A 27,187-nucleotide genomic window follows, 5' to 3' on the forward strand; every position below is an offset into this window, starting at 1 on the left:
TCATAATTATTATTATTATTATTATTATTATTGAAAATCTGTAAAGATAAAATACTCACAAAGAAGATGAGGTTGAAGAGGAACAGGAAGTACTTGGTCGCTGTCAGGCAGCCTTTCCCCATGATTCTGGATCTGTGAACATAAATCAGTCACAACATTAGTTAGACGCACTGTATATGTGATATAATAATATAATTAACATGATCAGGTGGAGTTATTGTGTACGAGGGCGGAGCAGGACTGTGTGTATCCAGATCTGCTGTGGGGATGAGCGTGATGTGAAGGAGTGGTGACAGATGCTGCAGCAGCAGAGACCTCTGAGGCTTAGCTGCCCGGCTGATCATGACCGAGGACCGGGGGGCTCAAATCCTGCAGGATTACACCCACAAACACCGGCTGCAACAATCAGGGCTTCAATCTGTGAGCGCAGAGCGAGGAGAGGTCGTAACCTCTGTGACTCGCCTGCCCTCTGACTGACAGAGGCTGTTTCTTATCAACAATACTGTAATAACAGGAATATATGAGCCTCACAGCAGCACAGATCAGAGTGTTTCCATTCATCAAGTTTATGTGGTAATCAGATTACTCTCTCTCTGAAGATTTAAGATGTTAATTTGAGTCTTTTTTAATATCTGCAGATTGTTAGAGACACCTTGTCTCCTCCTGCTGCTCCTCTCTGCAGCAGAACATAACCTTAATAAGATTCACTGTCTTCTGTCTGTTGCAACCAAAGCAGATTAACTTTGGAAATCTGGTAATAGACCGAGCCGATCACTGACGGACTACTGTGCAGTTTCTTACATTTAAGACACAATGCCTCTGAAAAGATGTGGCGCTTTTAGAGGTGAAGAAATATAAAAGGTAAATAATGGAAAAAATAATTATAAATTTATATTTCTTATATTTTCCTTTTCTTGATCCTGTATTCAGAAGCTGAACTTTGTCAGACTCTGCCTCTGTGATTGCACCTTTTTATTTGTAGAAATATTTCAGAAATATTCAATAAACACAGTGGATAAAATATTGTTATATTTAAACAGATGCTCCTGTGTTCAGTGATGTTAAATTACTGTTTTTCTCAATGGAGTCTGGAGGCTGTGACGAGAGCACAGATGGGCAACTGAAGCTGTTAATGGATTTCCTGTCCGAACAGGCTGTCTGACAGAAAGGTGAAGCGGTGAAAATACTCTCAATATAGCGTACACTGATACAGATTTTTCAAGGTGGCTAAAATATGTTTTATTGCTGACCTCGTCCGCAGCAGCACATTACTGAGCCTGCATGATGGACTCCAGCCTGCTTCTATAAACTGGAGGTGTGCCGACTGACATCGATTGTAGGTAATTGATTTTAAGTGTTTAATATTTATACCAAATTAATACATTTTGTTTGTCAGACTAAGAAAATGAGTCAATTAATTCCAAGTGGAAGTTATTAAATCCCAAACAAAAATCACGTCCGACTCGTTTTCACCACCAGGAAACTGTCATGACTTTTCTCTGTGTGCGGTGGCTCATATTTACAGACAATTCAGCCGGACGTGAATGCAGCATCTCTCTGTGTTTTTTCCACCTTCTCTTCACCTCCCTGCGGCCTCACCTCCTCCTCCTCCTCCTCCTCCTCCCCTCCATACAGTAATGGCCTCTTACTGTCCAATAAATCTATGAGAATCTGGGTGAAATATGGAGGGCCGGCTTGATGCTTCCTCCTGGCACTGAAGCCCTGTAGCGTGAGCACAGTGCCCGTGTATCCGACCCATATTCCCATCACTGTAAATGGGTTACTGTTACATGGCTGCCTGTGCCAGTTTAGAGGAGGACGAGGGGGGGGGGGCACCTGCAGGGATGACAGAGGGAGGAGAATATGCAATGGAAAAGACATTTTGGCAAAGAGTCGCAGCGAAGCCAGATGGAAGGTATTACAGACCATAAACAGAGCAGGATGAAACCTTAAAGGGATAGTTTGGATGTTTTGTAGAGTTGCTGTACGAGGTTCTTATCCACAGTCAGTGTGTTACCTACAGTTAGAAGATGGTCCAAGTTCATTTTGGAACCTCTGGTTCAGATCGATATGACTGTGCAGCTGATTCGATGAGTTTCAGACACAATCTAAAGAACAATACGATCCTCTGTCACCTGCGACCACGAACCAGACTCCTTTAAACAATCTGTGAGTTTTCTAAGTGCTTGAGTTTGGGGAACTTTGTGAAACACTGTCTACAAGAACTTCTTAACCTCCTGAGACCTGAACTTTTGTTTGGTGTGCATTTTTAATTTCTCCTGGCTATTTGGGATCAGTACGATAAGAATAACAAACTAAACATTGTCAATGACAATAAAGTCCCAATGTCTTTAAACAAGTACTCCCTAATTAACAGTGTCTAAAGGCCCTGACACACCAAGCCGACGGTCGGCCGTTGCCCAAAGTCGGGCCGTCGGTGAGCGTCTGTCGCTCTAGTTTTTGCAGTGTGTCCTGCACCGTTGGCACTTCGGCGTTGGCGGGTTTCGGCCGATTGAGCATGTTGAATCTGTGGCAGAACGTGTCGGTGACAGAGATCACTCTGATTAGCTGTTCAGATTTTATTTCCTCGCCCCTGTAGCGAGTGAATCTGCCTGTAGTGAAAGTAGCGTAGTGTAGTGGAGCTAGCTGGGAGCGGCTAGCGGAGCGTTAGCCGCAGCATGACCAGAGGGAAGCACAGCCAGTTAGCCTCCGCTAGTCTCTGAGCTAGCCCCGGCTCTCCGTTTGGATCCAACCGGAGCACCGAGCCCTGGTTTGTTATTCAGGTTAAAGTGGGAAGAAGCAGCGGGTTTATCGGGCAGCTGAGTGAAGTGGAGCCTGAGGAGGAAACACCGTCTGGATGTAATAGTCCGTGGAGGTGCTGCGGTGCTCGGCTGCACAGATAGGAAACCCCTCGGCTGACAGGATGTACCACTCTCTCACTCCGCTCTCTCTCACGCAGGCGCAGAACGTACGTGCTACTTGGCCGTCGGATGTAGTCCATGTAGTGTGTTCAAATGCAACTGACACAGGGCGACGTGAGGCGACGTAGACGACACAACAGTTGGCTTTCGTCGCCGCTAGTTCTTTGATGTTGGTTTGGTGTGTCCGCACCTTTAGTTTGTCACTGTTCCTAAACTTGGTCAAATTTGTTGCCGTATCAAACTACAAACATTATTAATCATAAATAAACAAGTTTCAACCATAACATGTGATCAGGTTTTGGATATTGTCCACTTTTGTCTCGGGATCAGCTGCAGACTGACTTGGCAGAGACTCGGCCTCCATCTTGTTTCTACGTGAATTACTGTATTGTGCTCTCACTACCACTAGATGGCGTAAAAAGTGTCCACAATCGAAGACAACAGGTTTGAATTAAGTAGAATGAAATCTGAGGTTAAGTAAACCCAAAATGTGATGTCCTCATGTGAGGACGCAGGGTCTCAGGTTAATTATTTGTCGCCTCTTACAAATTCAGCAAATGTAACATCCGACATTAAATTATTCCTGTCTTTGTATTAAAAAAGAAAACAAAAAAAAACCATTGGTGTGTTGTGGTGCTGGTTTGTAGAATGATCGGACCTGTCAGCCAATACGACACGAGTATGTATGCTGTATCATGTGCTGTGATTGGTCTCATCTCGCCTCCATTCCTTTCACGGACACGGCTGTCGTCTTTCATGGCAATTACGTGCTGTCGGTGGAGGATTATTTGGTTTGATGTTAGCTAACTGCAAATAACTGCAGCGAAATATGACTTTGTTTTCTTACGTTTCCTGCCTGTGTCCTGACTCACTGATAACCAGGAGGCATCTCTCCTGTGGAGCAGTTTGTATTTTTCAAGGTCAGTATCAGACATCATCAGCTGGACAAACATGGTGACAATCATTGTCGCCTCCAGACAGAATACTTTGTTATTGGTTGAAGCTGTGACTTCACCAGTCAAAGGTTACCAAAGTCAAACTCCACGTGATGTGAAGATGTGAATTTGCTTTTCCACTGGAGGCGAAAACTTCTCCCTTCACTCAATGGAGGTGAACCTGTGGCAAAAATTCCCTGATATTAATTTGACGTTTGTGTGACAGAGGCCTTGAGCCAAAAAAGTTCAGCACAGTTTATGACATGCAAGTGTGCTAGAGGAAGTATCCAATTCAACAAGTAGCATAAGTCTCTAATGTGTCGTCTCTGTGGGAAGATCAGGGTCATTTCATACCACGGAAACTGAGCACAAGTCTCTGTCCGTCTCCATATCTAACGCTGAGTATAAACAAGCCATTAACATCTTCCTGGCTTGCTAACATCTTAGCTGTTCGCCTGCTACAGTCGTTCACTGTTGTCGTTGTTGGTTTGGGTCTGTTTTTTGGGATTTGTTGACAGTATGAAAAACTAAAACATCACCAGCCTCATCATTTAAATGAGATTATGGTGTCTTCAGGGATTCTGGACTACAGTCATGGAGCCTCCTTCTGGTCGGGGGAAAAAAAGGTTCCTGAAACAAAGGCTTTGTTAAATTTAGAAATGCCACAGAGCCACTTTGTGCTGCAGCTGCTGAGTGAAGAGAAACATGTCTGCTCCAGGAATGTGTACCATGTTTCAATTAATTTATCAGCTGAAAACTTGTTGAATATAGCACGTTTTTAAATGTCTGTTAAATAAAACCATAGGGAGGACAGCATTTCAGCGTTAAACACTCATGTCTCTGCAAAAATGTGCAACAAGTTGAAGAGCAGAAACAAAAAACATGCTGTTCTCATTATTCCCACGGAGCTTCAAACTGAGTCTGGAGGACATTATGAAGGCAGTGAATGCCACATACTGAAACTAAAAGTCTTCTCATGTCATTAAAATGATTCTCGGACACAAACAGAAGCAGGTCGACTCTGTGCCGTCAGTTCTGACCCAGTTCACACACACTGTGAAACTGGGTTGTCTGTCTACTCAGTGGTCAGAGGGAACGAGTCCCAGTTACCACACAGAGGTCACCATTGACCGCTCTGTGTTACAGTGCTGCAGCCAACGATTCACCAACACACACACACACACACACACACACACTTTTTATTTCCTAACACACAAAGACAGTTGACTGACAATGAGCAGAAAATACTTGAACACAAGGGCGAGACTCAGCTCATCTTTACTGAGGGTGCAGACAGAGTCGGCGTCTCTCCTTTACCCCGACAACTTTATGAATATAATCTCAGAGATTTTAAATATAAAACCTAAAATCAACTTTAAAATTATGATTCATTTCATCAAGTCATTTTAATTCTAGTCCATATTTTCTCACAAAAGTTGCAAACATCATCAGTGCAGTGAAAATACTGCAGAATGTTTTCTCTGCAAATCAATTTGTTTCAAGTATTTTCTAAATTCAGGTTTCCTCTAACTTAATTGTAGAGCAACTATGACTCATTTACCATGTTTTAGGATGCAGTCAGTTTCATTTAAATTAAAGGCAGGTTGAAATACCTTCTAACTCGAGCTTTATTCATTTAGGAAAATACATTCTTTACAACCAGAGCCCAGCCAGAATCGTCTTTATAAGATTCAACTGTATATTAATGAGTTTAAACTGCCTCAGTTCAGTATCTGACCAAATGTCTCCCCCTCTGTTCCTGAGATATGACGTTAAAACATGTACATATACATACAACATATAAAATGTCATCACTTCACGACATTTGTGCGAAGTTTTGTCAATTTTTTTTTGAGTTATGGCCAAAAGCATAATTTGTGAGGTCACAGTGACCTTTGACCAGCGAAATCTAATCAGTTCATTGTTGAGTCCAAGTGAACGTTTGTGCCAAATTTGAAGAAATTCCTTCAGAGTGTTCAGAGTGTCCCAAGGATGGGACAAATGGACAGATGGACGTACAGCCCAAAAACATAATGCTTCTGGCCACGGCTATCACCGGTGCAGAGACATAAAAACACAGCACAGTGATGATACAGACAGATGTATCATTCATGTGAACAAAGTCTCTGCAGTCTCTCTCTGCCATGTGCATGCATCAATAATAATACCTGAATAAAGATATTTAAAACAATGGTTTAATTTCAGTATTACAGTAATTTAAAAGGTTGTGGAAATAAACTCACCCAACATGAATCTGAAGTCTCAAATTACAATTAAATCGCTTGATACTTTCAAACTGCGACCTCTGCTTCAAAACTTTCCACCTCTGCAGCACCACAGCTATGTGCAACAAAAGTTAAATTTGCAACTTTAAGCCACACATAGCTCAGACTGCTAGCTAGCATGCTCATTGTTCCTTTTTCTTCCCAAAATACAGTCGTCACTGGTCACAAGTCAGTCTTTAGACGCTTTGCTTAACTAAAGACTGATGTCTTTCTCCTGTAGAAGCGAAAATCGGTGCCTGGAAGGGGGCGAGATGGCTCCTGACCTCGTCCTCTACTTCTCTTTCAGATCGTCCTCTGTGTTGACTTTAGTAGTTTAGGTTCAGTTGGCTACACTTAGAGAAACACTGGAGTCAAATAGAATCTGGTGCAAACGAGTTTAATGTGTCCACAAGCTTCAACACATACAACTCATGAGTCAGGCTCCGGAGCAAGACTGAAGTTTCACTTTCTGCGCTCTCCCTTTTATGCTGGTGAAGATTCGAGAGAATCTCCACCCTTTTCCTTTAGTCCTTCCTACCTGCGTTCGAACCTATTGGTGGCAGGTCTTTTTCTTTTTAGCCCTTTTCCATCTGGTCCAAATCTATTGGTGGCAGGCCCCTTGGGCCCTTGTACAAACATGACCTAATGGTGTAATCCCTGGGCCTGGAAATCCCCAAATTCTCCCACCATTAGGTTCGAGCCTGGTTTCACTTTATTTTTTAAAAACATATGAAACCTGGGGACTTTCTCTATACAATCCCCTGTGCTTTCATGCAATGTGAACTCTTAGAATGTGTGTCATGCAATACAAACGTTAGAGTGTGTGTGTGTTATTATTAAACAGTACATGGTGTGGTATATGTGTGCTCTTCAGTGTGAATACATAACCTTGTGTTATGAATACATAGACTTGTATAACAGTGTTTTATCACACATAGATGCATAACAAACAGTTTTATAGGAACTTATACATAAAACATGGTTATATAACCTTTAATCTTAATCAACTTATGCAGTATAACACCTTTACCTGATTAAAGTACACTACACTCCCTGATTTTGTGTTTAGATGGGCGGATACAATTTCAGAGTTTAAAAAACTCCCTACGTTGCAGAACCAATAGTAAATCCGCAGGGCGGTCCTTCAGTGGCTCGCTGAACTCTTGTGCTCGTAAACATAGTCCGACTGCGTTAAAAGTTTTAAACAAAGTCGCTGTAAGTCCTTCATTTCCACAATCTTGTGGACTGAGCACACGTTTGATAAAACGGAGTTAAATCTCTCGGCATCCATTTTCAAGCTCGGATGAGAAAAGGGGGAGCGCACATTTCTGGGAGGGCGTGTCCTTTTAAAAAATGCAAGAGGTGTTGCTTTGTTGCCGGCCGTTTTCTCTGGTGTGTTAAACACACTTTAGAAAGGAGTGTCCCCAGACTATCAGAAGGCGGAGATCTCTGATTGTCTGGTGGCGAGACTACTGGCCTGTTGGTTGCCCGGCCTGTGACAGCTCCAGTTTATGTGTAGGGCATCAGCAGCTAACGTTAGATGTGCCTTTCGTGTCTTTCTCCCGGGAACTGCCCATTGTTCCGACAGCCCATTGTTCCGACCATATTAAACCCATTGTTCCGAAATCATCATGATGCCCTGTGGTTAAGGTCTGGTTAGGTTTAGGCACAAAAACCACTTGGTTAGGGTCAGGAAAAGATCATGGTGTGGGTTATAATGAAAAAGAAAGTGACAAACACATAAGCTGTGAGCCTGCTCCGCCTCAAGCTTTTCCCAGCTGACCCAGAGCCGGTCGCGGCGCACCATCAAGGCAGAAATACGCCCACCGGGAGCCGTTCAGCACCGCGGACCGTCGGACTAAGGGGATGTCGAACCAATGGGCTGTCAGACCAATGACATGGACCCCTTTCTCCCTGACAAACACTAACCTGTTGGCATTACACTGTCAGGGCCTCACTATGCCATGCCCACGCATTATATCCAGGTGTGTAAATATAAACAGTGCAGGCAGTGCAGTTGCACTGGGGCCCCTGGGATTGGGGGGCCCACTCTCTATAGAGCAGAGAATGGGCCACCTCAGAAATACAGCTGTTAGAGCCATTTCTAGCAAGTCCTAGTTTCCCATTATTTTGGCGTCACTTTAATGCACCACCTGACCTGACATCTCAGGAACTTTTAATTAAAGGCAGATGTGCTAAAGTGAGGGCGGAGCGTGGAAGAGGTCACGGGGGTTACAGTCTTTAACCGCCATGTTTTTGGTTAATCTTAGTTTTTACTGCTTGATGAAGTCGTTTAATACCCAACTGATCTGAACTCTGTCTTTGTAAAGGCCTGTTTATTTAGTGATGTTGGTTTGGGGATTCTGTTTTCATTTTTTTGACCGCGACAGTCAGTTAGCGTCATCCTGCAACTCTGCACACATCCTTCAAATCAGTTAACTCTAAAACCAACCGAAGCACCTGGATCATTAAACAGTGAGTAAAATGAAACCAGAGACAGTGAGTGTAACTATAACAAGTATAAATAAACTATTAAAATATCAGTTTCATGAATAATTTCTCATTTTATTTGGTATTTCTAAAGATGTGCAGCTGTGATTGGTAATGTGTGTGTTGATGTTGTCCGATGTCAAGTCTGGATTTGATCATGTGACGATACTAAAAAATATACAGCAGCTGTTTCGATGCACAACCTGGCACTAAGGCCGTCATCATAGCGTGCACTGGGGCCCGTCCTAACTACAGTACGCCCCTGGTTATATCCCACCTGCCTGTCATGTTTCACTTGGGAACATGTTACGAGGTTGAAGCTAGGTGTTCTTGCAGTACTGTTTTATCTGGACTTTGAAGTTTAGTTAGCTGCCGACTATCCATTAGAGAAATACAAATTTGACAATGTCTGCATGCGTTTGGTGAGTTTGGGAATATATATGTAACAGAAATGTTTTCCTTACTGGAAGACAAAGCTAAAAACTGAGTTTATAAAACTCAGATTATTGTTGAATGCCACGTTTAAATTCTGCTGGAACAACGACCAAAGTCTGCAGACCTGAACAGCCTTTTATCGTACGGCTGCATTTTCATTTTCCTTTTGGTTTCATTCTAAGTTGTAATAAACAAAACAAATCCTCCACTCCTCCGTCTGTTCGTCCCTCCTTCATTTTAATGTTCCTCCTCCTCCTCCTCCTCCTCCTGAAGCCTCTGCTTGTACCAGGCACAACAACCCACAGCTCTCTGGCTCTGAATGACGCCACAATTGTCTATGAGGAGAGTAAACTAAAAATAAGAGGAGGCTTCTCTTTCTCTGAGCGCCTGGAGCTGCAGCAAACTTTCTATTCAACAGTGACAGAGTTAGAAAGGTTTTACTTTTATTTTGACTTCAGCACCTCACACAGCGCAGCTTGATTTCATCACAGTGTCACATTTAAACATCAGTTATTCTTAATCCAGTATAAAAATCAAATACATTAAGTTACACAAAGAAAGTCTAATTGCCAATCGTGATCCAACTTCATCCACAAACCACCAATATGTTATGTATCATATCAACGTTTCTGAAGTGACGTAGTATCTGAGCTGACTGTGTCATCGGGAGGTGGAGGAGTTGATGGATGGTGCGACACCTCAGAGAGACGCCTGTCAGGCTGCAGACCACTGTTCAACACCAAGAAACAACTACACTGGTTGTTTTTAAGTGAGTGATCGCTGCATTTCCTGTAGGGATAGTGCCAAGAAAAGCATAATTTTCATCAATAAATCAGTTGTTTCTTCGTGCTCCTCCTCCTGAGATAATGCCGTGTGAAGCAGCTGTTTTCTTACTGAGACGTCGCTGCATTTCCTGCCAGGATAGAACTGCAAAAGCTGTTTTTCTGAAAGATTGTTTTTATGGCTTTTTGCCTTTATTGGATAAGAACGTTTGGGTGTGAAAGGGGAGGAGACAGTGGGGGTGACATCAAAGCAAAGGGCCACAGGCTGAAATCGAATCCGTGGCTGCTAAGGCAAGGACACCGCCTTTGTACATGGGACATCTGCTCCATCTGGTGAGGTACTGGGTGCTCCAAGGTGGTTGTTTTTTACCGAGATCTCGCTAAGGATCCTGCTGGGACAGTGTCACGAAACCAGGTATTTAAGCCAAAGGATCTTTTCCATAACCAAGTAGTTTTTGTGCCTGAATCTAACTAGGGCTGCCTCCTGATAGTCGACCAAACATTAGTCGACCAGAAAGGTCATTAGTTAGCAAGATTTCATTGGTCGCTTAGTCACAGGAAAAAAAAAAGAAAAGTGAAAGCTGCGCCTTGTCAAAATAAATCCAAACCTATATGACTGGAGCATGTGTGACTTTACTTTGAAAGGACAGACACAGGAAGTGTCCACGCTCAGCAGTCAGGCAGGAGTCAGGTTAATTTCCAGGGCTGGTACCTGCGGTTATTCCACAGGCTAGTTAATAACATGTCGGGCAGGAAATCCAAAGTGTGGGATCATTTTGAGAAGGTGAAGGACGAACCCAAGGTGATATGTAAACTCATCTTCATTGGTCGACTACAAACATGACGTATCATCTGAAACATGGAAGTAGCTACATGCCCATTAGCCCACAGCGTCATTAACAGGCGGCTCGCTCAGTGTGTGACGTGCACTTGGAGATAAAATATAGGCCTATATTAATGAAGGTTCATTAGTACGGTTTGTATTTCTCTGTAATGTAGCACAGTGTTAACAATGTTACTGATACTATTCTTTCTCACACCTTCAACTCAAACCACCAAAATATATCATTTAATCATTACATTCATATCAGAAACATGCAGGAGACTAGTCCACTGATGGACCCTGATGAGGACTCTTGGTCCACTGATGGACCCTGATGAGGACTGATGGACCCTGATGGTCCACTGATGGTCCACTGATGGTCCACTGATGGTCCACTGATGGACCCTGATGAGGACTGTTGGTCCACTAGGAACATTCTTAGTCGGGGGGGCAGCTCTATACCCAACTACGTTAACACATATCTGCTACATTGTAAAGCACAAATGTGATGTATCCATGGTTTGTAGAAAGGAAACGTACAATGACATATTTTCTGCTGACTGAGTGATAACTTCAGGCTGCTGTCAGACTCTAAATATGTGACATTTTCCATTCTCGTTTTCATTTTCATTTCTCTAAGGAACTGTGTAACTACCTCATCTCCACCTCATTTCATTATGTGTCACACGTCTCAGTCGTATGTTTGTCTGTGTGTTAAGGCAGGTTTCTGTTTGACACCCACTTGTGAGAAAATGCAGCCGAGCCGGCCGTCGTGTCCAAACGACTGACGTGTGTCTGAAACATCTTTGTTTTTAATTCCTGCTGGATAATTCACACAGTCAGAGCAGCTGCGGGGGGATTATCCATCAGACGGAAACGTGAAGCAACTTTCTGTTTCATTTGTTGTTGTTTGTTTTCCTATCAGCTGCTCCGGCTTCATGTTCCGCTCTGATTCAGTTTCCCAGTGTTGGAGATAATCCCTCATAAACTCCTCTCCTGGCAAATGTCTTCACGTCTTTTTGTTTACTGCGGCTTTATAATCCATGGCAGCGCTTCACGTCACGCTCGCTCGCTCTCACAACTTTACTGTCTGATGACAAAAAAAATGTTAGAATATAAGAAAACTACTCTCACAGATGCAGCGCAAAATCACCAGATTTAACTCCACTGAAAGTCTGATCCACCACATTTAACTTAAAACTGACGTATTTACAGTTACTTTATTTTTGTCATTATAAATATTCATTATTTATCATGTCTCAGGCTAACATGTTGACATCGATTTTTTTCTGACCAACAGTCCAAACTCCAAAGGTGACATCATGTCAGACAAATAAAACCAGCTGATATTTACATTTGAAGAGCTGGAAACACTCAATCTTCTCCATTGTGGCTTAAAAAGAGACTCGTGCTGAATGAACATGCTCCTCGAATGTTCCTCCTTCCCGAGTTAGAAAGTCGTTCTTCTGACTTTGGTGTGTTTGTGAGTTTTAAGTTGTAACGTCAAGAAAGCAAAATAACTCATAACTGATGTCAAGAAGAAGCAGGGTGTCCATTCACCACTGCACAGACGGGGCGAGGGTGACCAGCTTTAAATTGACTGGCTCACACATTACAGAGGACCTCTCATGGATGACAAACACCACAGCGCTTGTCAAGAGGACACACAAGTGGCTGTACTTCCTGGGGACACTCAGGATGATAAACCCGTCACAACAGCTTCTGGTGTTATTCTTCTGCTGCTCCACTCAGAGTGTCCTCACAAACAGTACCAGCCCCTTTTACACTGCCAGGTTTTTGATGAATGTTGGGCCGTTTTGCCGGCAAGCTGCGAGCGTTTAGACACACAGAGCCGGATTGGCGAGTTGATCCAAGGTGTCCAATTTTCCGCCTCATAGGGTAGACATATTGGTGGAACCTTTTTGGTTTAAGCAAACAAGGCAGCCTTCCACAGCAGGAGGGGCTCTTGATGACTTCTGGGAGGAGCTGTTGATGACGCTGCACGTGCGAGCCACTGGCAGTGGATAAACAGGAAACAGCTGATAGCAGGAGTTAGTGAGCAGCTAGTAGCAAGAAAGAAACACAAACCTGACAGACACTGTAAAGATGAGCAACTGGGGAGACAAGGAATTGCGCGCCCTCCTTGTCCTCGCAAACGAAGAGGCCATTAACCGTCAGATGACGGGGACGGTGAAGAACGGGCCGACTTACGAGAGAATCGCCGAAGGACTGACCAGCTGCGGCTTCCCTCCCACGTCACTGTTTACGTCACACACTGAGCTACACGTTTTGTTACTTGCTCACGCCCCCCATTGCCCCGAAAAAGGCACATTCTGTATAAACAAAAGTAGGTAGGTGGCATTTTGCTGCACTTGTTTTTATACTGCCAATGCTGAAAAAAGACTGATTGGGCTTTCCTGCAAATTTGCACGATTCCTGTTTAAAAAGGGCTGGTGTGTCCATGTGTGGTCCTGTAGATTCAAAAGTCTCCTAAAAACTGCACAGATCATCGTACACCAGCAGCTACCCACCCTGGACATCTTCACCTCACTGCAGAAAACACAGAACATCCTGAAAGACTCCATCCTGCTCATCACCTGTGATGGCCTCCATCAAAACACGCACCACCAGATTCAGAAACAGTCTCTGCCCCAGAGCCACCACCACACTGAACTCTGGGCTGAAGCCAACTCACCAAAGCTCTTCTCTCTTTTTTTAATCCCATTGTAACTGCATGCATCAGCAGTGCGTGCATGGTATCATCAAAGTGAGTATTTTTCACTACATTTTAACATTTATATACTAAACTATAACATAACTATTTACTATGAATAAATTCTGACTAGATGATTAATCAATTTTTTTTTATCATTTTTTAAGAAAAAAAAATATCCACACCATTTGCTGCGTAAAGCTTCTTCTACTTTTATGTGTTGTGTCTGATTGTAAACTGAATATTTGTGGAGTTTGGACTGTTTGAATTCATCATCCTGGGCTCTGGGAAATTCTAGCTGGCACGCTGTCACATTTTAAAGACAAAAAAAACTTGATTAAATCAAGAAAATAAACCCTCCAAAAGGAGATGTGCAGTTATTGATTAGCTTGGTCAGAAAATGTTTTAAAATTAATTTGAGGTTTAATTTCTGTGGATTCAAGCTTATGTGTAATATGTATGTATCTATGCATGTGAGTAATGTGTTTATGATGTGTGTGTATGGATGGACGTGTATAATTAAGTCCATGGAGGGTGTACACATATGTAGCTGTGTGTCTTCTAATGCTGTATGATGAATCTTCATCCACATGTGTATTCCTGTCAGGTAAAACCCTCCCTCAAGGCGATGTGATTCTGCAGTTAATCGCATGTTCACTGCTGTTAATGGCGATGAAGTTAAAAAAAAAAAGAGAAAATAACTGCAGATTAATCAATAATGAAAATAGCTGTAAGCTGCAGGTCTACAGAAACATGATGGGGTAAATATTCATGCAGTTTTTGCTGAGAGTTAAACTTTTGCACCCTGCTGTTACTGTACGAACATTTTTAACTCATTTTGATGACGTGTTAATTTGACGGCTTGGACTGTAAACAAGTTTTTTCGTCCTCATTAATGACACGTTCATCATGTGACAGAGGCAGAACTGAATCAGAGACTCTTACACACTCTTTGACTCATGCAGAAATGTGCAGGACGAGCGTGGGGGCAGCAACAACAACAACAACAACAACAACAACAACAATACACTCTTTTGTTGTCGCTCCTCCCTCGCTGTTCTTTTCTTCAGAATCTATTTGTAGCCTGAAATTTAAATCTCATACGAGCAGAGCAGCGACAAACAAAGAAGTGATTATCTGATGCTCTGTTTATAGTTTAAAGGTTAATATTGGTTAACTTGCTGAACTTGTGCTTTTCATTGTGGAGAAGCTCGTAGTTTGGTTTTAACGTAGTTTCCCCAACACTGGGCACCAGAACATCTGGACTCTGATTCTGAGGGAAACTCTGAACCAACAGTTCAAACACTTTCAATATGTTTTTCACAGAACAGATGAATCTGCAGATTATTTTCTTGATTTATTAGTTCATCATTTGTTCTATGAAATGTCAGAAAAAAACAGCAGAAAAGAAACACAAAGCCCAAGTTGGCATGTTTAAACTGCTCATTTTATCTGACCAACAGTCTAAGTCCCAAAAATATTCAGTTTACTCTCAAATATGAAAAAGAAAAACAGCAAATCATCACATTTAAGGAGAAAGTGTTTAAATTTTTTTGTTGAAAAATGACTGAAACTGTGAATCAATCATGTTTGATAGTTGCTGATGAATCTCTGCAGCTGCCTCCTCCAGCTCCACCTCCACCTGACGACACCCCTCTAACTCCTCAGTAACACACCTCCCTCCCTCCTCACAGTCTCTCTGACCAGACAACAAAACACTGGCAGCTTTCACACACAGTTTTTTCTCTGTGCTAACAAAAGGAGAAACTCGACACACGGTGAGGCTGCTCAGCCTTACATTTCCCCCGCACAATAAAAACAGCAGCGGGTGTTTGAAAGACGCCCTTTTCTCACCATGAGACTTTGTCTTCAGAGACACCGGACACGACTTTCAGCTTGAGAGGTTGTAAAGGTGTGTTCACCTCGTGGAGACAAACTGAAGCTGACGAAAACACATGTTCATACAAACATACAACCTGTATGGATGAACTGCAAAACTAAGCCACAAATCTGTTTAAATAAATGACAACGTTCAAGTTACAGCTTTTAAAATGATCAGTTCATCCACCAGCTCGTCTCTTGATTGATCTTTTGTCCTGTGAAACATCAGAAACATTTGGACGATGCCCAGCACTACTTCCCAGCTGACAATTTTTTTTTTTTTTTTTTTTTGACCAACAGTCTGAAACCCCCAAAAGTACTCTGATTACCATCACCAAGGATGATGACAAACAGCAAATTCTCACATCTGAGAAGCTGGAATTACATTTCTGGGCTTTTTGCTTTAAAAAGTGATTAAAATAATTAATTAGTTATCAAAAATTGCAGATTAGTTTTCTGTCAGTGAATCGCCTGATCATTTCTGACCTTAGTTGAGATCCTCATTAACTGTAGATATTAATGAACCTGACCAGAGGTAAAAGGTACATTTACATAAATATTATACTTGAGAATGTTGATGTGGGAAAAAGGTGAGTGAAACAAAGTGTTAATGTAGTTCTTAAATAATCTGTGATAAAAAGATTTTCACAGTTTCTGTTCATGTGCTTGTGAACGCATCATTCTGTTGTGTTCAAGTACAGAACATCGGGTTCATTTTCAGGATAAACGTCTGGTTTTCTGCTTCAGTGTCCTGATGGAGCTGCTAAATGTAACTAACTGCAGCAAATTACTGGTGCAGAAAGTAATATTTATCTTTACTTTAAATACTGAAAACCTACTCAAAGGTTAAGTGTGCAGGATTTAGTGTCATCTAGCAGTGAGGCTGAAGTGTGTAGAACTACGTATTTCGAAAGGCTGCGATCACATGACCAATGCGCTGATGGTGGTTAACAAGAAAGCAGTCTGAGCACTTGTAAGGAGGCAGGTTGGGGTGGATGGGTCACAAAAAACGGACTTATGCTCTTGACTTTCTCCTGAAGTTACGTGTTCGGATCCCTGTGAATGAACATGTCATTTCAAGGTACGTCCTCACCATGCATCTCTTCCTAAAAATAACCTCCGTAACTTTACCTTATTATGTAACTGTACGTTAAAGATGCTATGACATTCCTGTGGTGCAAATTTGTAGGATATAATACAAGCCGTTCTATGAGAATACGTTGACCCAGGAATTGCAATTTTTCCAGACCTGACGTGGCAGCATGCACGCCTTCAAGTGTTCTAGTCTACCGTTAATATGCCAAAAGAAGAAGAAGAAGAGCAACTACCAGCATGGAGCAACAACACGTGGGGACGGCGAAAAGTAATTCTTTGCAATGGAAGTGTCGCATATTTACAGTCTGCTGCAAACACCAGCCGCTGAGTGTCTATCGTGCACAGGATGATGGGTGAGGATGGAGGATAGAGGGTGTGTGAGGATGTGTAAGGATGGAGGGTACAGAGTGAGGAGGAAAGGGGGGAGTCACCCAAACAAAGCGAAGCTCGGCCCGTCACTGATTGAACTTCTCCCTCTACCATCATTAATTCAGTGTTTGACGCTCGGCGGTGGCAAAACCAGTTTGGGCCTCTCAGACGTCTCTATTCCCCGTCAACTGAAAGGAGCAAGCTGTGCAGGTTTCCATGACGATGCTGCAGGAGGGGGAGGTGTGTGTGCGTGTGTGTGTGTGGGAAAATGGAGTCGCTGAAATCTCACGCTTGTTTAGAGCCAAACTCTGGCGCTCACTCCCACAACGTGAAGCCTGCAAACACAAATCTCTGCTACTGACAATACTGAGTCTGCTTTTTCCTGTTACACTCAAACACATCACTGCGATCATACTCCTGAAGTCACAGGGTCGAATTTCACCAAGTCTGTCAGGCTTTTACTTTGAAGGCTGCAGCTTTTCTTCCTCAGTATCAATTCATCAGTTTATTATTTGGTAAATAAAATAAAAAAATAAAATAACGAGTGAAACTGAATTTTTGTCTGATTGTCTTTGTAAATAAAGTTCGTATGAGTCGACAGCAGCGTTCTGGGATTTTATATGTTTTTGTGCACAAACCCAATAAAAAGTCCAAAACCAACAACATGACGGCCCTGACACACCAAGCCAACAGTCGGCTGTCGGTGAGCATCTGTCGCCGCAGTCCGCAGCCCTGCGTCCTGTACTGGCTTTTTTTTTTTTTTGTCCAATTCTCAGCACAGCAGAGCCCGTCAGTGAATGAAATCACTCTGATTGTCACTTCAGCTCAGCGCACGAGAAGAGAAACGGAAGTGAGGAAAGTAAACAAAGAGCTAAAGTCCAGAGGGAGTGAGACCAGAACAAACATGTTCCATAAGGTCAGATTATTTTTCTCTTGGTTTGTGTTGTTGTTCACTGGCACACGGTAAATATGCTCTGATTGTGTTGTTAATGTGCTAACTGGCTAACTAGCATCAAGACGCTCTTCCTGTTTTTTGGATGATGGATACAGGCTTCCACCATCTGCTGCAATAGAGAGTTTATTTTTTCACGCAGGCACAGAACGTATGCGCTGGTTGTGCAACGTTTTTGGCCGAGACATGCGATGTCAGTTGACGCAGCTTTCATTTAGTTCTCTGAAGTTGGTTTGGCGTGTCTGAGCCTTTAGTCCATCTCTGGATACTGTCTGACTTCCTGTCTGTGGCTCTCAGCTCGGAGCCCATTGGTTCCTACTGAAGCAACGTATCCTCATACAACAGTTCGTATGACATCTAACTAACAACTGCTGAACGTAAACGAGCCTTTCTTACTCTGCGCATAAAATGAGTGCACATGCAGAATACCAGTTGGATTCATGACACCTGCGTACCAACGGATTTTGTTCTTACCACCGCGCTGATGTTGGTCAATCAGAATCTAAACAACGGGCACATGTCAGCTATCTGCAGTCAGCACACTGCCACAACAACATCTCTGCAACAGTATCTCTATAGAAGGAAACACATTTCCCTGGAGATGTGTTACAGTATCATGGGGGAAGAGGTGAAGCTGTTTCTACACACATTTAGGCCTCAACACACCAGCGTCACACCATCTGTGACCAACTGTAATGGCAGTCAGAGACAGTCGATAAGTTGTTTGTCACGGTCGTCAAACATGTTCTGTCGGTCTCTCCCCTGAAGGCACGGACTGTAATATCTACCATCAAGGTTAGATATGTCATCTCACACAACAGTTAGTCCTGACCGAGCGACCTGATAAAACAGTGCTGGGACTTTAACTCTGCAGGTATCACTCTGCTTTACAGCTGTTCTGAGCCGTTAATCACCTTAACCATTAATCAGCCCAGGTTCAGGGTGGAGGTAACAAACTGTGCAGCACAAAATGAAACATATAACATTTGAGTTAAATAATGAACAGTCAGAAAGAGGCCTGAATACTTCACCGTAAATCTCCAGGTATGTGCTCATGACATCAGAGGACGATGCAACGTACTGATAAAGCTGTTAACTCATCAGCATCACGTGTGTTCCACCAAAGAGACCATCAACAGACTGATGTTACTGGTCACTAAATAAATGGAGACACACAGATGTAGCCTACATCAGTGGTTCCCACAGGTCCAGCCACAGGGACCAGATTTCTCCTCAGTCATTGGATCAAGGCCCACACAGTTTATTACAGCCAGAGTCATACTTGTGTTTGGACATGTCGTCAAGCTAGTTTACTGTCTCTGTCAAGCACCTGTCTGTTAGTCGCTCACTCTACGGCAGGAAACAGCTCTTAAAAAAATGCAGCTCTGTGCTGGAAATTCAACATATTTCACACTAAAGAATGTTTTTTACAAACTAGACATGTTTGCGAGTCACTTGACGTCCGTTCAGAACGGACATGCGACCCACTATTTGGAAACCACTGTCCTCCATGATACACAGCAGCTGGTCTGTGGTAACGTGAAGACCTGGTTTAGACAAAATAACGAGCTAGTGTCAGTCCAGTCCAGCGGTCAAACTATTTGTGTGTGTGAAGCCAAATAAAACCTGTTGCTGCTTTTTACTATTGATAAATGGTGTTTGTAGAACTGCTGTCTAAGGCTGCTGTCAGCCCTAGAGTCGTCTCCTTTGGGCCGAATCAGGGACTAATTTTGTTACAGTTGCATAACTGGGTTGGTTCGTGTTCTCACGGCAGCATTTACAAGAGGACCAGATCAAATGCCTTGTGTGAGAAAGCTGCTCTTGATTGGTCAGAATTTCCATGTGGGAAAAATCCAGGAAGTAAAGCAAACATTGAAGAAGAGTACACTTGCAAGATAAATGTGACACTTTCTAATGTCACAATGGAGGGACAACTACGCAGGCTGATTTTAGCGCTGCTCATCGTGGACTATATTGCTGTCATTGTTCATTTTAGTCAAACCATACAGTTTGAAAACGAGGCGCGGCTCCAACTAGAAAACAATGTTTTGATGCATTGGATGTGCTGAATGTGCATATTAAGGCAGTACAGGAGGAGGTGCACATTAATAATCCTCCAGGACTGTAACATGCTCATGTTTGACCCAAACAATGTGTCATGTGACTGCAGTTGCTTCACATCCAGGTCAGAACACCTTCTCACCACAAACCAACCGCACCAGAGTTCCTTTGGAACCGGACCGAGACCACCTCTTCAAGAAGGTCTCAGTCTGGTTGTTTTGGTGTGTTCACACCTGAGGAGGCAAACAAACTTGAGTTGGATTGAACCGAACCACACAGGGCAGGTGTGAAAGCAGCATAAATGTAAGATCACACTCGAGGCTGTGCTGTTGGACTGAAGATCAACACGGCTGTGATTCAGTTGTAGGCACGAGGCCGCAGAACAACAGCACGACCTCAGGTGTGATATATCAACACATACTCAGAGGCAGATCAGACTCTTTTATGCACTGTGTTAATAATAATAATTTAAAGGCTGCATGGTTTGAGTACAGATTTGTTTGTACACTGTTTGTGAAAGCAGCCCGATGTGTTTTTCAGACTGAGGGCATAAACCAGAACATTCTTTGCGTGTAAACGTCGTCCGTGGATCACTGATGTGATTTAAGATAGGAGCGTTACAGCACAGAGGAGGAGGATTAATCACGCTGCAGATACACAGTGGACTTGTTAGTCTCTACATTCACTGTTGGTTTTAGTCTTTTTCATTGGATTTATTGACAGTAAGAAGAATGTGAAATATTATCTGGTTCTCTGTGATTTAAAGATTTTCACCAACTTTTTATCAAACTTGAATATTTCACTTCTTTCTGCAGCAACAGGCTCCGACTCAACTCCACCATGCTGTCTGCTGCGGAGGAGAAATGTGAGCAGCTTGAGTGCCTCAAACCTTATTAAACCCATAATTACTCTTCAGGGCAATTCCTGCGAACAGGGTAAACAGGTTATAGACTCCCAGTGGGTGAGTCTCTGCTGAGGACAGGCTGCAGATGACGCACAGCTCCTCTCAGTTTTGGTCAGAAACATCCAACACAACACACACATACAACACCGTTTCACATTTTTCCTACATTTTAAACACACAGGCGTGGTGTCAGGTTCAAGTCATCACGGAAAGATCTCAGAATGAAGACAAACTGGTTCCTGAAGGTGGAACATTGACGTCTGACAGCTGCTGACTGCAGCACAGTGAGATCCATTCAACACCACACACGGTTCTGTTCCCCGTGTATGGAAAGGTAATTAAGGTTATGTTGTAGTGAAGCTCGACCTGCAGCTCAACTGATTTACAGCCTCACATGTCGAGGAAAGGGGGGGGGAATCTGAAATATTGACCGATGCCACCACGCACAGCACTGACCCACATTCCCATCTGTAACACAGACCAGTCCTCACACACACAGTCGATACACCCGCAGACGGAGAGCTGGTTGTTGTGTAAGTTTGACAAAAAGTTGGCCGACATGTCAGTGATGAAGGTTCCCCCCGAAAAATCCTTCACTCAGGTCATTCTGTTGAGAACTGATTCATGGATTAAAGGGGAACTTTTTCAACCTGTTTCCTGTGTTTTACGTGTCTAATAATGTGAACAATGATTTTTAAAACAGTGTTGACAGAGAGCGCTGCAGTCCACAGCGGTGAAACATGCTGCAGTGTAATCCCTGCAGACGACTGAGCATCGTTAACTTACATCCACTACACTTGTTTTTGTCACTGACAGGCTCAGATTGTTTTTCTAAGTGTCTGACAGGATTATGAAATGATCCCTACAGAGATAGACCTTTGTGTTAAAGAGTAAAATTCTTTTTTGACTCTTCCCCTGCAGCACAGTGAGCCCTTGTATTTGGTATAATCATAGAATGTAGATCAGCTTCCCCTCCTCGCTTTACAAAATGACTAAATGACATGGTTCCTTGTTTACATCTTGAATAACTCCGCTACACTCTGTCTAACTTCCACATCAAGTTTTCTAAAATCTGGGGACCCTTTATAGAACATATTAAAAAGGTAAAGAGTCAAGCTGACTGACCACATTGGACTGTACACTGTGCCTCGATCCGCCACGACACTCAGTCTCTGTTGGACCTTCCCTGACCACGCATGGTTGCTGTCTCATGGATGCTGTCTTTCAACCTTCCTGTGCATGACCGACTCATTAGGGATGCACCGAAATGAAAATTTGTGGCCGAAGCTGAAGCCAAATAAAATCAAACGCTTGGCCAAATACCGAGTACCGCTGTTTAGTTTTTCATTAGTTTTTGCAGATGAACCCTCCAGATTAGTGTTGTCACGGTACCAAAATTGGGACCCACTGTACGATACCAGTGAAAGTATCACGGTTCTGAGTAGTATCACGATACCACAGCAAAAATGAGGCAGATGTGCCTTTTGTCATTTATAAAAAGATAAATCACTTTTCTATCATACATCAATGATATTTCAATGGAATAAATTACTTATTGACTTATTCATACTTCAAAAACAGCATCAATAAGTGATTAACATAGGGGGGATCAAAATAAAATAAATAAATAAAATAAAAATCAACCAGCCACCCTCCTCGCTGTTTGATCGCATTATCAAAACACGCTGCTGTTATTCGGCTTTGCTTTTCACTTATTCCACCGAATACTGAATGTGTGGTTTTTTTGCAATATTCGGCCAAATATATTCGGTTACCGAATATTCGGTGCATCCCTACTACTCATAGTACCACCTGACATATAATTGTGTTTTCTTTCCTTTAACTGGCAGTGTGTTACCTTTTATCTTAGTTATTTATCACTATCTTTATTACAACTATTATTGTGATTATTTTTGATATTTCTTTTTTATTCAACTGTTTTCGTCATCTTTTTTCTGTCCTGTATTTCTTATGTCTGTTTGTGTATTGTTAAAATGTTTTAGAAAATCACAAATAAAATCTATTTTTAGAAAAAGAGTAAGATCCTTTATGTTTAACCAGAAGCAGCCTTGAAACCACTGTCACCAGACTCCATTTAATCATCGTAAAACAACACTCTCGACAGACGCAAAATATAACTCACAGAAACCATCTTGGTTCATCTTTCAAATGTTCCAACAATCACAAACTCTGGTTTGGTTGAAATTAACCCTTAAATCACCAGTTAGATGTGAGAACATGTTGCCTCTATACACACTAACATGACTGGTTATTTTAAATAAAGTTAAAAAAATAAAAATAAAAAAATAAAAAGACGCTTGCTGCACCTTTTTATTGGTGCCAGGCAACCACCCCATCACCTCCTCACCCTAACCTTCCTATGTAATCAATCTAGCATTTATTTATTGTGTGTATCCTGCAGTAATCAGTGTGTAGTTGCTGCCATGTTGAGGCAGAGGGTACTGTCTGTAGCTCTGGTTGAGGGTGAGAGGCTGTCAGCAGATAAACAGAGATCTTGTTGTCGTGACCACCACAGAAGCCCCGCCTCTCAAATCATCTGATTGGACAATGGGACAAAAGCAGAGATGACGTGGGGCGCTTTTCTGCTCTGAGTTGAAGATTTTTTCATCTCGAGGAGTTCAGAACGCTCTGGCAAAAACGGCAGGCGCCTATAGCGCAGGAACACGAAGCGCATAGCAAAGCATTGTCATTTAAACTATAACAAAAAGCCGCCTCCAGCTGCTAAAACACTTTCTGTGTGATCAGGTCTTAGTAGATTTTAGTTGAAACACTGAATGAGAAATTTGATTTAATCCTGAAATACCTCAAGAAAGCAATCAGTCAACCAAATGTGGGACACATGGCCGTTAAAATGGACGGTTCAATATGGAGCAGAGAGACAGAACATTTACAATCTATTAACAGCTAATCTCATTCTCGACATTTCTTCTCACGACAACTTTGATTTTATCGGAACTGAATACAACACACGCACATGGACGAGGAGGTGGAGGAGACAGTGACGACAATCTGACTTTTACTAGCAGCATCTATGTTTCTAAAATCTGTGGGGTTTGGTGCAGATTCCACACGGGCCTGGTCATAGTTACAGCGCCACCTACTGTTAACAGCAAATTACATGTTTCATACTTTGGTGTACTCCGACTAGCAGGTCGACCAGATCCACCTCAGATGTGCTCAAAAAGCCTGAGGGCCTTGACGATGCTTTAATGTGAAGATGGTGAGTTTTCGTCACGGCGAGTTTCGATGTTTCGACGTGAAAAGGAAGCGGCGTGCATTAAATACACACACCAGATGATGTCCTGATGAATGTATCTGAGCTTTGCTTCAGTTCAGCCACAAACATCCTGAAAGTCCACTTTTATTTTCCCCGCACGTTTCTTCCGTTGGCTTTGATTGTTTAAACATGTCTCTGTGAATAAGCTCTTTAACTAAAACCAGTTCTGCATCCCAGAGTCAGACTCTTATTTAATAAAGTTTAGAGAGTTAGAGTGTCTCACGATGGTTTCAATCAGCGGGTAACACAACAGGAACCAGAAAAATCAGGTTGATTCAAGACTTTCCTCCAAACTTTGTCTTTTTCTGGTGGAATATGGAACAGTTTTACCTCTGTGGGGCAGTGAAATTAAAATAAAGACAGAAATCACACTGTATCACCACTGTATCTGGTGATGACCTGGAGACACATGTTACCAGTTACAGACAGATACTGGTTTGTTTCAAAGCAAAAGAAAAGTTAAATATTGCTGTTTTGAAAGTGTTTAAATCCTCACTAGAGATAAAGCTAATTTAAAATCAATAGATCCTTTTAACTGTTGGTCACATACTGTCTGAGTGGATTACTGATATCTGTCACACAGCTCTGTGTGAAGGTACAAAATCCAGTTTGGTGAAAGTCCAACAGTTTATCAAGTTAACCTTCACTTTCTGTTTGCAGCACATCACACACCCACACACACAGCTGCACACTGACTTACACACAGCTGTAAAGAACCTCTGACTAACTTTGATTCATTCACAGAATCTTGTGATGAGTTTTGGATCTTCCTCTGACAGATACTGAGATATTAAACTGTTCCTGACTGAGTTGTGAGCTGAGAGTTTAAAGTTGCACGGTGTGTGTGTGTGTGAGCAGCTCCCACAGTAACAAGTGGTGTGTGTGTGATAGTGAAGCTCCTCATTGTGTCAGAAACATAAATCAGTCTCACAGGCGCCACATCATCATCATCATCATCATCATCGTCAGCCCTCCTCCTCCTCCTCTCATCATTAAACTCAGTAAACTGCTTTAAGATGTCTCCACAAAGCACCGATCAATCAGAGATCCGATGATCGATCACCAGCAGCCTCACGCGCCTCGTGTTCACTAAAACCCTGCATTAAGAAAAGCAGCTTCCGTTCACTGATCAACAACAGCTCAGCTTTACTCACCGAGTTTTACTGTTGTACAGCGGAGAGAAGCTCAGTGCGAGTCTGTGCGGGTCCTGGTCCTGGTCCTGGTCCTGGTCCTGTGTGCGGCTCCTGTGTGCGCTGTGAGCAGACTGTGCTCGGACTGAGTGACCTCCTGCTCGACAACAAAGCAGAGAATCTGCGGACTGAGGCAGCAGCAGCAGCAGCTCTGAGGCTCCTCTGGTCCCCACCATGTGGCAGATATGGGAACTAACCAGTCAAACTCTGCCCTGCTTTAACCCCTAAATCCCCGCACAGCCCCCCGCACAGCCCCCCGCACAGCCCCGCACACAGCAGCTCCAACAACACAGGATTAAAACACACTCATCTGAAACTACACTGGTTATTAAGAACAAAGGACAAAGAGACTGAACACCCAAAATTATTACTGTTGTTATTATTATCATTATTATTATTGCTTGTATTATTGCTGTTATTTTAATCACATGTATTATTATTATTATTGTTATTATTATGCTTGAATTATTGTTATATTAAATTTTATTTATTTTATTATTGTTTTATTATCTTCAGATTTATTATTATCATTATTATGCAAATATTTAATCATACAGTAAATTTTATGTTGTTATTACTATTATTATTGTTGTTTTTGTTTTTTTAATGATTATTTTAGTGCTTTTATTGATTATTTTAATTTTTATTTCATTATTATTATACTTTATTTCATCATACAGTAAACTGTATATAGTAAAAATTATGGATAGTAAAAACTTTTTTTACTTTATTTAATTTAATTCAGAAATCCAACATGCACATTTGAATAATTATATATATTAATAAAATGTTACATATATATATATATATATATACATACATACACATACATATATATATATATATACATATATAATATAACACCTTACTGTTAAATAACTACTAGTAAGAGTCTACTTAAGATATTAAAAGTAAAAGTCCTCAATGCATTTAAATCAATTTAAAAATTACAACTAATTAGGGACTGTTCTTTATGTATTAGAGGAGGGGGGAGCTGAAAGCACAGATATTTTACCCTGAGCCTCCCTCAGTGACGGGAGGAAAATCCATGACCCTCCACCACAGATCAGTTATCAGATTTTTTTAAATGTACCCTTTGATGTTTGAAAGTTAAAAGTTAAAAGTTGAAGTCAAAATCTTGAAGCTGACAAAGCCTCGGTTTTTAACTCTTGATGTGCTGCTGGTCAGTTCATGCAAACAGTTTAGTTTGAGCCAAACTTTAAATGAGACGTAGAACAAAGTGATTTCTGATGAAATATCACTGTTTTAAGCTCAGATCTGGTCATGTTTTTTTTTCTGATTAAAGCATGTGTGTCCAAGGATGGTCGGAAATTTAAAAAAATCCAACAATATTTTCTGTTTTTACAGTTTCTGGCTGATAAATGATGTCAATTTGTAAGAAGAAAGAAAACAGGCCTTCCAAACTCACTGGATTGGCTTGTTCGGTCTGTTTAGAAGGCAGGAAAATACAAAATACAACCATTTAGATTTGTAAATTGAACATAAGCCCCTCCCCAAAAATAACTAATAATGATTTATTAATAGCTCCGAATAATGAGCTCCACCTCAGCCAGCAACAACAGTAAAACCCTGCTTTTATATTATTGGGTCAGAATAATCTAATGAGATCAGCTGTAACAGTCAGACACTTACAGGGGACAGTTTTAAAATACATGATTACATACTTGTACTAAAGTGAACAAAAGAGGTGCAACTCAACCACGAGGGCAGTGCAGCAGCAGCAGCAGGACAGTCTGCAGGTAACTTGTAATTCATCTTCACAAAAGTCAGCAGCTGCAAACTTCTTTTAATTTAATGTCTGAATAATTACATTCATGAGGCCAATGTGAAGTATATAGTGTATATTCTGATTCTTTTTAATTCCGTTAAATTTTCACTGAATTAAAAAATCAATAAAAATCTCCTCCCCTCCCCTCATTCTGTTATTCCCATACAGGCGGGAGACTGTGAAGTGATTTCAAATTAATGAATGCAGTTAACATTTTACTGAACTTTTTAATTTTATTTGCAACAGAGTATTTTCACAGTGTGGACTCTTAGTCTTTATTTAATC

At 41.9% G+C, this 27,187-nt stretch overlaps 1 protein-coding gene across 1 annotated transcript in view; it reads right to left on the bottom strand.

Annotated features, from left to right (window-relative positions):
• The window catches only part of LOC117259977 (CD82 antigen-like), a 48,034-nt gene extending 22,730 nt beyond the window's left edge, over positions 1-25,304 (bottom strand). The window contains exons 1-2 of the mRNA XM_033631820.2: positions 25,078-25,304; positions 60-132 (exon numbers count right to left, since the gene is read on the bottom strand). Coding sequence (XP_033487711.1) covers positions 60-132; positions 25,078-25,289 — 285 coding nt within the window. The 5' untranslated portion in view covers positions 25,290-25,304. The remainder of the gene's footprint in view (positions 1-59; positions 133-25,077) is intronic.
• Between the last annotated feature and the right edge of the window lie 1,883 nt (positions 25,305-27,187).

Source organism: Epinephelus lanceolatus, chromosome 2, assembly GCF_041903045.1.
Source record: "Epinephelus lanceolatus isolate andai-2023 chromosome 2, ASM4190304v1, whole genome shotgun sequence".
Taxonomy (NCBI): domain Eukaryota; kingdom Metazoa; phylum Chordata; class Actinopteri; order Perciformes; family Serranidae; genus Epinephelus; species Epinephelus lanceolatus.